General features: G+C 44.6%; 1 protein-coding gene across 1 annotated transcript in view; it reads right to left on the bottom strand.

Moving 5' to 3' along the window:
• Positions 1-584: 584 nt before the first annotated feature.
• Positions 585-12,584, bottom strand: part of LOC115092766 (disintegrin and metalloproteinase domain-containing protein 9-like) — a 653,043-nt gene continuing 641,043 nt past the window's right edge. The window contains exon 13 of the mRNA XM_029604070.1: positions 585-1,025. Within this exon, the coding sequence (XP_029459930.1) occupies positions 1,019-1,025 (7 nt within the window). The 3' untranslated portion in view covers positions 585-1,018. The remainder of the gene's footprint in view (positions 1,026-12,584) is intronic.

Here is a 12,584-nt window from a genome sequence, read left to right as displayed (position 1 = left end):
TAAAATTGTACAATTTGGCAGCGAATCTATGACATGTTGGTAATTGACTTCAAGGAACCATTTGAATCCGAACTGGTAATTCCCCTTTCCCTGCAATTTATATTACATGTTACTAACAGGTAATTAATTACCTATTGCCTTGAAACACCACTGTTTGATTGTGCCTTTTCAGAAATCTTGGTGATGTCTTATTTGTAAATTACAGTTCAAATACACCAGTTCCCCTTTTTTACTTTTAACAGGCAATGAGAATTATTTTACTAGGCATGCAAAAGGGGCATGTCATAGATTGGAAGGCATGGAGATTGAAAGTCATAGGTCAATTGTTAAATGATCAAGGGAATATTCTTAAATTTGTAGAGTTACAGGATTCTTTTGCCATGGCTGAGAAAGTTCACTTTTCATATTGTCAGTCTTGACATTATTTGAGATCCTTGGTACCTTCTGAATTATGCAAAGATAACTGGCTGCTTTTACAAGAATGGTTTGATATAGAGGACCCATGGGAGACATACTTTATCATCTCTTCACAGATTATTGATACAAACTGAGAAAGTTTGGGATTTTACTTTATTACAGAATAAATGGGCAGATGAATTACACATAAAACAACCTATAAAAGTATTTCTGGCTTGTTTTGCTTGTATACCAACACTTTCTAATAATATGCAAATAAAACAGTTTACATTTTTGAATCAAGTTTTTATTTCACAATGACAGGCATTTCTAGCACATATTGCAGCTTCTGATATTTGTATGAAATGCTCAGTAGGCGTAGGGAGTTTGGGACACTCTTTTTGACTATGTCCTAGAATTGAGGTTTTCTGGAAACAAGTATATGCATATGTGGAAGGAATTATGTCACAATCATTGATGTTTGATGCTTTATCTTCTTTGTTTGGAGATATCTTGTTCACCTCCTATTGAACTTTTACACAGAAAATGTGGATACGAAATGTTCTGTTGCTGGCAAAATTGACTATATTATATTTCTGGAGCCAACTGACTATTTCTTGAATCACTTTCTGCGGAAACAAAATACATCAATTACTGATAAAGGAACAGATGTCTTGTAAATCCCTACATCCTAGAAGAAAGAAATTAACTTTGGACCTTTGGCTTTCTTATATTGCTCAATTATCGCACAAGACTAGAAGTCAAATTCTCAATGACTTTTCATTATAATAGATTCATAGCCTCATTTCCTGGATATTAGAAATTTGCTATATAAGAAGTTTCCATGAGGGTATTTTAATCATCTAATTTCTACAAATAATAAAGGGAAGGGAAGGTTTATTGGGGGCGGGGGAACATAGAGAAGGAAGATGTAATTCCATTTCTTTATATACTTGTTGATTATATGGAAGAATGTAGCAGTTTGTATTGTATGTAGACTCTGTTTAAAAATTCAATAAAAACAAATTTTTACTAAAAAAATTGCCACCGTCACCACCAAAATAATTGAGGTTTTCCCTTCCATCAAAACTAAATAGGCAATAGTCTGAAAGAAAACAAGATTGTCAGCTGTGGGAGCATAGATATTCAAAAACAAAAAGGATTTCCCATATAATTCATCCATCATTTTAACCCATCATCCTTCAGAATATAAAGTTTGTTTAAGAATGAACAAAGGCAAGGCATGTTTTTTTTTTTTACAGCCACTCCATTTTTCTTTCCCATGGCCACAGAAAAATATACCACCCTACCCATGGCTGTTTAACTTACAGGATTCTTTACAGTTCACATGAATTTTTTATTTAAAAAAAAAAAAAAGCATCTGGTTGAAGATGTCGCTCATATAATAGTACATTTTTCTTTTAATGGGATTGTTCAGCCTCTTCAGATTCAGAGAAATCAATTTCAGAACCTTGTCATGTAATAATGACAGTAATGTATGGAACCAATCAAGATATAACTCTGAAACATCACTGATGACTCCTAAAAAAGAAATAGGTTTCGCAATTAAAATGTTATCGCCATCATAGCCATCCTGGAATATATCAACCCTGCAGAAACAGTTACAAGGACTGCAGCCAGCAGAAAGAATAACATCTGAGTCCCAATGAACAACATTGAAGTAGCGAAGCCCCTACCCCTCCCTCCTGCAGCGCTCATCCCATCCCATTCATCCCTCCACACAAATAATGAACATTCTTCCTACACACATCAAAAAATCCCCTTCCCAACCAGCCAAATTATCCACTCACCACCCCTCTATTTGAACAAAGCACAAGCACAATAAGCTATCATGTCACCGCATACCATCACAAACAATCGTCATCCACAGGTCCTTATGCTCCAACAGCATTTCATCTGGTATCCAAATACCAATGAGCTCCTCAAATGCTCCCGGTACAGACTAGAGATATTCCACAGCCACTCAACAACTCATAATCACTACAGCTTACCCAATGTGCACTTCATCCCACAATATTGCCATTTGCCAACATGCACTCTATCACTGATTACACATTTGCATACAATCATCACGTCTAACTCAAACACCTTTGCTTCATAATAACCAACATCTTAAATGTTCCTGCCTTATAATAATCATAATAAACAACATAACATCTCTCAACCTCTGCAATGCTGATCAACTAGAGGAGGCAAAATATCTAACCAAGCTAGAAGCAGTAAGAAAACCCCTCATGTGTAGGAGTATTAGGCATTAATGCCCAAAGGTTGGAGCCAATCACATATGCAAAAGTTCTTCCTGCAAAAAAAGGAACAGCATAAGGGAAAAAAACCCCCTCAAAACTATGGGCACAACTAGCGGCAGTCAAAAAATAAAGAAAGGCACACTTGGCTTCATGAACATCAAAGCACTGTAAACTGGGTCACCAAAAATGCAGATTCGCCAATCTACTGTCATCCAATATGGTGGTAAGACAAAATGGTACAGTACAAAAATGTAGTTATTACAGTGCACACTAGGATGCAATCATTGATAACAAATATAAAAATCTTCCAGTAAAACCAGACTCAGGAGCCCAGAAGGATCAGGTTAGGAAGCGATAATAGTCTCCCTTTAGTTCCATCTCCTGACCTGACACTTCCTCAAGGAAGGATTGCATAGAATCTGGGTCTTTAAAATTTTGGGTCTGATTGTGTAAAGTCACCCTCATCTGAGCAGGAAAGTACAAGCAGTAGCACACATCCACCTTCTTCTACCACCCGCATATGGCTAAGAATTGTTTACTATGGTCTACAATGGCTTTATGCAAGGCTGAAAAAATAAAAATTTTTCTTCCCTCAAATTGTAGTGGCACCTTCGGACGTACTCGCTGTAGGATCTCCTCCACCTGAGAATATCGCAGAATCTTCATTACAAAGGGCCTAGGATATTTCAACCTCATTTGCACAAAGACAGGGTTTGATAGGGATGTGCATTTGTCGGCCATTTGTGTCAATCATTTTGGGCCATGTGCTAGTATCTCACAATCGGCTTGTACATGCTCAAAACTAATGATATGCACGTATTCCAGTGGGTACACACATGTGCACATACCACTGGTTTTGAGCTTGTACATACCGTTTGGGAAACACGAGCTCATTGGTGGAAATGAATGAAATAAATAGCCTAAAAAAACAACAAAAGCACATCTCTAGTGTCTGGTGTGCCTTTTCAATTGCAATGGGCTGAGAAAAGTTGAACTTGAGCAGTTTTATCAGGAACAATAGCAAAAATAATATTAAATTCATTCCTTTTGCCCTCTCTGGAATGCCAAGGACACAGAGATTATTTCTCCAAGATCTGTTATTAAGATCCTCGAGACTCCTTTCCAAGATGCCAATTTTCTTAGCCTGTCAATGCACTTTTTCTATGCACTCAGTATTTGCTGACATTTTTTCCTCAGCAGCAGCTGATTTCTGTTTTAGCTCTGCCAAATCAGATTTAGCAAATGTTGCTTACCTGTAACAGGTGTTCTCACAGGACAGCATGATGTTAATCCTCACATATGGGTGACATCACAGGATGGAGCCCAATCACAGAACACTTTTGTCAAAGTTTCTAGAACTTTGACTGGCACCTACTGGGCATGCCCAGGATGGCACTAACCCTGCAACTAGCAGGGGTCTCGCTTCAGTCTTGTTTAAAAGCTAAAGTATGTGCCAAAAATAAAATAAGAAAACTTAACAAAACCAATACAGCGGGGTGGTGGGCGGGTTTCATGAGGACTAACATCCTGCTGTCCTGTGAGAACACTTGTTACAGGTAAGCAACATTTGCTTTCTCACAGGATAAGCAGGATGGTAGTCCTCACATATGGGTGAGTACCGAGCTGAGGATGTCCGAGAAATGCACCAAATGTACCCAAAGACGTGCAACAGGCACAGCAACTGGGGTGGAATTTGGTAGAGGGCATGCTGAACCCTAATGGGCAGGCGGAAAGGTGTTGGTACATCAAGTTGCAAAAAGGTTGCGCAAGACAGATTGGCCGAAGATGAAATCTTGTCTTCCAGCCTTGTCTAAACAGAATGGGCTGTAAAAGTATGGAGAGAAATCCATTAACAGCCCTACAAATATCAGGGAGCGACACTGAGCGTAGGTGCACTACTGAAGTTGCTATGGTCCTGACAGAGTGCGCTTTAACACGGTCTTGAAGTGGAATGCCAGCTTGCTGATAGCAAAAGGATATGCAGTCCACTAACCAGGAGGAGAGAGTCTGCTTACCCACAGGTTGACCCAATCTGATGGGACCAAAAGAAACAAACAATGAGTGCTTTTCCTGTGGGCAGCTGTATGGTCTAGATAGAATGCTAGAGCCCGCTTACAGTCAAGGGTATGCAGAGTCTGTTCTCCTGGATTAGAATGGGGCCTGGGAAAGAAGGTAGGTAGTATAATGGATTGATTAATGTGGAACTCCGATACTGCCTTAGGGAAAAACTTAGGGTGAGTGCGGCGTATTACCCAGTCGTGCAGAAGTTTAGTGTAAGGCAGGTAGGTAACTAGAGCCTGTAACTCACTAACTCTGCGAGTGGATGTGATTGCCAAAAGAAAAATCACATTCCATGTGAGATAGCGAAGATCACTGCTACGTTTAGGCAGTGGTCCGGTGTTGTGAACACCACCTCCAGGAGTGACTCCAGGTGGAGAGAGACAGGGATAGCTGGAAGGTCTCTGGTGAATGACTGGGAAGGAATATGATGCAGGCAGGAGTGAAATGTGACTGGGCGATGGCTGTGATATGTGGAGCAGAGTACTGGCTGGGAACAAAGTCAAAGTCCATGCAGGGTCAGGGCAGGCGGCAAGCAACAGAGTCAAAGTCCAGGCAGGGTCACAAGAACCTAATAGCAAGACAGAGAGACCGAAGGTCACACACACACACACAACAAGGCAGAAGGCCTGAAGACCACACACACACAGCTAGGCAGTGGGCCCGAAGGCCACACAAACACGGCTAGGCAGAGGGCCCGAAGGCCACACACACACAGCAAGACAGAGGCCCGAAGGCCACACACACAAAGCAAGGCAGAGGGCCCGAAGGCCATGCACACATGGCTAGGCAGAGAGCCCGAAGGCCACACACACACACACGGCAAGGCAGAGGCCTGAAGGCCACACACACATGGCAAGGCAGAGGGCCCGAAGGCCACACACACACACGACAAGGCAGAGGGCCCAAAGGCCATACACACATGGCAAGGCAGAAGGCCCGAAGGCCGCACACAGCAAGGCAAGGCAGAAGGCCCGAAGGCCACACACCGCAAGGCAAGGCTGAAGGCCCGAAGGCCACACGCACAGCAAGGCAAGGCCGAAGGCCCGAAGGCCACACGCACAGCAAGGCAAGGCAAGGCAGAAGGCCCGAAGGCCACACGCACAGCAAGGCAAGGCAAGGCCAAAGGCCCGAAGGCCACACGCACAGCAAAGCAAGGCAAGGCAAGGCAGAAGGCCCGAAGGCCACACGCACAGCAAGGCAAGGCAAGGCCAAAGGCCCAAACGCCACACGCACAGCAAGGCAAGGCAGAAGGCCCGAAGGCCACACGCAGCAAGGAGGAAGGCTAGAGCAGGGAGCCCAAATGAGCTCGATGCCGAAGCACTGGAGTCTAGGGTAGGCAGGGCTATAAAGGAACATCCAGGACATAGAGCAGATGGATTGGGCCAGCCAGGACAGCCTGCTCTTGAAGGACCCCTGGTGGTGAGGCGGTTGCACAGCAGCCATAGCCGGAACAGTACACCCCCTCTAAGGCCTCCCCCTCCACCTGGATCCCAACTCTGCAGGAGGTACAGAATGATAACAAAGTCAAGCCCCTCCTGAGTTGCAGTGGCAGGTTCACTCCCCTCCTGGGGTGACGTAACTAATACAACCCCTTCTCGGGGCGGCGAAGCAGTCTCAAACCCCTCCTGGGGTGACCAAGAAGTCTCAAACCCCTCTTGGGGTGATGCGAAGAAATCTACCCCTTCCTGGGGCAGCGAAGCGGTCTCAAACCCCTCCTGGGGCGACCAGGCAGTCTCAAACCTCTGGGGTGATGCACTGAATTCTATCCCTTCCTGGGGCGACGAAGTAGTCTCAGATCCCTCCTGGGGTGACCAAGCAGTCTCAGACCCCTCCTGGGGTGGCAAGGCTGTCTCAAACCCCCTCCTGGGGCGACAAGGCAGTTTCAAATCCCTCCTGGGACGACCAAGCAGTCTCAGAACCCTCTTGGGGTGATACGAAGAAATCTACCCCTTCCTGGGACAGCGAAGCGGTCTCAAACCCCTCCTGGGGTTGCATGGCAGTCTCAAACCCTTCCTGGGGTGACAAAGCAGCAGGCTCGGACCCCTCCAGTGGCGGCAGCAGGACCGGTTCAGACTCCTCCAGGGGTGGCAGCAGGACCAGTTCGGACCCCTGCATAATTTTGCACTTGTCTAAATTAAATTTCATCTGCCATTTGAATGCCTAATCTTTCAGTCTCACAGGTCCTCCTGCAATTTATCACAATCCTTATGTGATTTAACTACTCTGAATAATTTTGTGTCATCTGCAGATTGATCACCACACTTGTAGTATCTCTTTCCAGATTATTAATAAATATGTTGAAAAACACTGGTCCAAGAACAGATCTCTGAGGCACTCCACTGTTTACCTTTTTCCATTGAGAAAATTGACCATTTAATCCTACTCTCTGTTTCTTGTGTTTTAACCAGTTTACAATCACAAAAGGTCAACGCCTTTCATCCCATCACTTTTTGCTTTTCTTAGAATCCTCTCATGAGGGACTTTGTCAAGCAGCTTCTGAAAATCCAAGTACACTACATCTACTGGTACACCTATATCCATATGTCTATTAACCACTTAAAAAAAATGTAGCAGATTTGTGAAGCAAGACTTCTCTTGGGTAAATCCATGTTGACTGTGTTCCATTAAATCACATATGTTCTGTGATTTTGTTCTTTAAAATAGTTTCCACTATTTTTCTCAGCACTGAAGTCAGTCCCATGGTCTATATTTTCCCGGATCACCCCTCGAGCCCTTTTTAAATATAGAGGTTACATTGATCACCCTCCAGTCTTAAGATGCAATGGATGATTTTAATGATAAGTTACAAAATTTTACTTATAGATCTGATATTTCATTTTTGAGTTCTTTGAGAACCCTGGGGTATACACCATCCAGTGCAGGTGATTGGCTGCTTTTCAGTTTGTCAACCTGGCCTACTACATCTTCCACCATGATTTGGTTCAGTTCATCCAAATCATCATCATTGAAAACCATCTCCAGTACCAGTATCTTCCGAATATTCTCCTTAGTAAACATGGAAGCAAATAATTTATTTAGTCTTTCCATGATGGCCTTATTTTCCCTAAGAGCTCTTTTAAACCCTTGATCATCTAAAAGTCTAACTGATTCCCTCACAGGTTTCCTGCTTCGGATATATTTAAAAAAGTTTTTATTATGAGTTTTTGCCTCTACGGCCAACTTCATTTCAAATTTTTTCTTAGCCTATTTTATCAATGTTTTACATTTAACGTGACAATGCTTATACTTTGTAGTATCTTCTTCAGATGGATCATTCTTCCAATTTTTGAAGGACTTTATTGGCTAATATAGCCTTTCTGTTTTCACTCTTTAGCCATGATGATAATCGTTTAGCCTTCCATACACCTTTCTTAAAGCATGCAATACATATGGACTGTGCTTCTAAGATGGGATTTTTAAACAATGTCCATGCTTTTTGAACACTTTTAACCTTTACAGCTGCACCTTTCAGTTTTTTCTATTTTCCTCATTTTATCAAAGTTTCCCTTTTGAAAGTTTAGTGTTAGAGCTGTTGGTTTATAAATTGTCTCCCTTCTAGTCCTTTGTTCAAATTTGATCATATTATGACCTAGAGATGTGAATCGTGTGATCGATCATCTTAACGATCGATTTTGGCTGGGGGGGGGAGGGAATCTGATCGTCGCGGTTTTGTTTTTTTTAAAATCGTTTAAATCGTAAGTCGGGGGAGGGCGGGAAAACCGGCACACTAAAACAACGCTAAAACCCACCCCGACCCTTTAAAATAAATCCCCCACCCTCCCGAACCCCCCCAAAATGTTTTAAATTACCTGGGGTCCAGTGGGGGGGTCCCAGTGTGATCTTCCACTTTCGGGCCACGGCTGCGTTAATAGAAATGGCGCCGGCGCCATTTTGGTTCCTGTACCCCGACGTCACGAGCGCAGGAGATCGCTCCCGGACCACCGCTGGACCCCCAGGGACTTTTGGCCAGCTTGGGGGGGCCTCCTGACCCCCACAAGACTTGCCAAAAGTCCAGCGGGGGTCCGGGAACGACCTCCTGCACTCGTTGCCGTATTGCAAAATGGCGCCGGCATTTTGCAATACGGCCATATGGCCGGCGCCATTTTGCAATACGGCAACGAGTGCAGAAGGTCGTTCCCGGACCCCCGCTGGACTTTTGGCAAGTCTTGTGGGGGTCAGGAGGTCCCCCCAAGCTGGCCAAAAGTCCCTGGGGGTCCAGCGGTGGTCCGGGAGCGATCTCCTGCACTCGTGACGTCGGGGGACAGGAACCAAAATGGCGCTGGCGCTACCTTTGCCCTGTCATATGACAGGGCAAAGGTAGTGCCGGCGCCATTTCTATTAACGCAGCTGGACCCCAGGTAATTTAAAACATTTTGGGGGGGGGGGGTTCGGGAGGGTGGGGGATTTATTTTAAAGGGTCGGGGTGGGTTTTAGGGTTGTTTTACTGTGCTGGTTTTCCCGCCCTCCCCCTCCCCCGATTTACGATTTTTGACGATAAATCGGGGGAATTCCTATTGTATCGCGCCTCTAACGATTTTTTACGATTTAAAATATATCGGACAATATTTTAAATCATCAAAAAACGATTCACATCCCTATTATGATCACTTTTGCCAAGTGGCCCCACCACCGTTACCTCTCTCATGAAAGCCTACATTCCACTAAGAATTAGATCTAAAATAGATCCTCTCTTGTTGGTTCCTGAACTGATTGCTTCATGAAGCAGTCATTTATTCCATCCAGGAACTTTACCTCTCTGGGTGGTAAAGTTCCTTAAACAACTCTTTCATTTGAAAAACCTCAGCCATGATGGATTGCAGAGAAATATTGGAGTCTTTAGCCACTGCCATTTTGAAAGGGAAAGGAGGAACTGGCCTCACCTGTTTTACACTGTGCTGAAACTGGGATAATAGATCAGATCTGGTAGATTTCACCATTTCTATAATCCCAGCACATTCAATCGTGAAAACTCATGGAGAAGAACACTCAAAAGCCAGAAAGATGTGAAAATGTTCTCATTAAAAATAGGCAGGTCAGGAGCAGACAGCTCAGGAGTCCATCTTAGGCTGCTTACCAGCACCCTCCTTATCCTTTTTACCATATGCATGTCACCAGGATGATATTATGCATTTAGGGGCAGATTTTCAAAGGCTACGTGCGTAATATACACGCGTAACCTGAGGATCTGCCCCTGTGCATGCTGAACCTATTTTGCATAAGCTCGGCGGTGCACGTAAGTCCTGGGACGCGCACATGTCCTGGGGCTTCGAAAAAGGGGTGTGTGGGAGCGGGGCCGTGGGTGGGGCCGTGGTCCGTGGGCGTGTTCGGGGCGTTGGGGGCCGCAGTCCGCGGTGGGGGCCGCAGTCCGGGGTGGGCCAAATGCCCCAACACAGCGGCCTGTGTCGGGGCCTGCCGTGCCAGCAGACAGCTGGCACGCGCAAGTTACGCCTGCCAGAGGCAGAGTCAGGCATAACTCAACAAAATAAGGTGGGGGGGGGATTTAGGTAGGGCTGGGGGGTGAGTTAGACAGGGGAAGCGAGGGACCAAAAAAAAAGTTCCCTCCAAGGCCACTCTGATTTAGGAACGTCCTTGGAGGGTACAGGGAAAGCCATCGGGCCTCCCCTAGGGCTCGGCGCGCGCAAGGTGCACAAGTGTGCACTCCCTTGCGCGCGCCAACCCCGTATTTTGTAACATGCGCACGGCAGTGCGCACATGTTATAAAATTATGTGTGTACATTTGTGCGCGCCGGGTAGCGTGCACAAATGTACCCCCCCACCTGTAATTTGAAAAATCTGCCCCATTGGGAATAGGTATACAGGTACTAAACTGAGTATGTGCCCATGCTAATGTCAGCATAGAGAAAGGATAGAAAGCAAAATATTCTTGCTCCTTTTCTTATTCCATGCATCCTTTTTTTTTTTATTGAGCATATAGCAAAATTGCTTACCTTGTAATAGGAGTTATCCCAGGACAGCAGGATGTAGTCCTCACATATGGGTGACATCACTGATGGAGCCCTATCACGGAAAACTTTCTGTCAAAGTTTCTAGAAACTTTTGACTGGCATCCTGAGCCCACTGTGCATGCCTAGCATGCCATGATCCCTCGAGCCACAGGGGTCTCCCTTCAGTCTCGTTTGTAGCAATAAGCTTTAGCCAAAAATAAAATAATAAAACATATTGGACCCAACTTTGCGGGGTGGCGGGTGGGTTTCATGAGGACTACATCCTGCTGTCCTGGGATAACACCTATTACAAGGTAAACAATTTTGCTGTATCCCAGCACAAGCAGGATGTTAATCCTCACATATGGGTGATTAGCAAGCTACAGGCTGAGTCATCCTTATGTTAGACCAACAGCATACACCTTGTGCAACTGGCACAACAACTGGTGAGCTGTTGGGAAAAATGAGGCAGCCTGAAATCACAGAAGGTTGAATGTAGAAGGAGTTGGGATTATACTGGAAACAAGTTCTTTAAGATAGACTGTCCGTAGGCTGAATTCTGTCTCCCTTCCTTGTCCAGGCAGTAGTGAGCTGCAAAGGTGTGAAGAGAACTCCATGTTGCGGCTTTACATATGTCAGCTATTGGCACAGAACGATAGTGTGCTACTGAGGTTGATATTGCTCTTACTGAATGCGCCTTTACTCACCCTTGGAGAAAGAGGCTTGCTTTTTCATAGGAGAACTCTATACAATCTGCAAACCAGTTAGAGAGAGTTTGTTTGCCCACTGCTTTCCCTGGTTTGTTTTTATCAAAAGAAACAAAGAGCTGGGTGGATTTCCTATGGGCTGCAGTGTGGTGTAAGTAATATGCAAGCGCACGTTTACAGTCCAATTTGTGCAAAGACCTCTCTCCTTGGTGAGAGTGCGGTTTTGGGACGAAAGTGGACAAGACTATGGACTGATTCAAGTGGAATTCCTTAACTACCTTGGGAAGAAATTTTGGGTGTGTATGGAGTACCTCTCGGTCATGTAGGAATTTTGTATAGAGTGAGTATGTGACAAGTGCTTGCAACTCACTAACTCTCCTAGCAGATGTAATGGCTATTAGGAAGATAGTCTTCCAAGTGAGAAATTTAATATCACAGGAATCCATGGGTTCAAAAGGAGAATGCATGAGCCTCGTTAGTACTACATTGAGGTCCCATTCTGTGACTGTTGGTCGGTGTGGAGGTTTAAGTTGAATTAAACCTCTCATAAACCTACTAACAAGGGGTTGTACTGATATCGGTTCATCCCCGACGGTATTATGATAAGCTGAGATTGCACTTCAGTATACCCTTACGGATGAGGTCTGGAGACCAGAGTCTGAGAGGTGCCACAAATAGTCTAATAAAGATGATGTGGGGCAGGAAAAAGGGTCAATACCTTCTTGTGTACACCACATGGTAAATCTTTTCCACTTAGAACGATAGTATTTTCATGTGGAAGGTTTGCGTGAAGCTACAAGCATTTGAGAGACATTAGATGAAAGATTGAGAGGTTGTAAAATCAAGCTTTCAACATCCATGCTGTGAGGGATAGGGACTGAAGGTTGGGATGACTCAACCTGCCCTGATCTTGAGTTATGAGAATGGGTGCTGTGCCCAGGTGAATTGGTTCCCTGATGGAAAGATTGAGGAATATGGGAAACCATACTTGTCGAGGCCAATACGGGGCTATGAGTATCATGGACCTTTTGTCCTGTTGCAGCTTCACTAGAGTCTTGTTTATTAGTAGTATGGGGGGATACGCATATAGAAGGCCTGAATTCCAGTGGCGAACAAAGGCATCTTTTGCTAACTAGTTTTTCTGCTTGTGCAGGGAGCAAAATCTGTCCACTTTGTGATTCAGTTCTGATGCAAAGAGGTCTACTGTT

Source organism: Rhinatrema bivittatum, chromosome 5 (assembly GCF_901001135.1).
Source record: "Rhinatrema bivittatum chromosome 5, aRhiBiv1.1, whole genome shotgun sequence".
In the NCBI taxonomy this organism is placed as follows: Eukaryota; Metazoa; Chordata; class Amphibia; order Gymnophiona; family Rhinatrematidae; genus Rhinatrema; species Rhinatrema bivittatum.
Note: the sequence above shows the minus strand (reverse complement) of the source record. Positions and strands in the feature narration are given on the sequence as shown.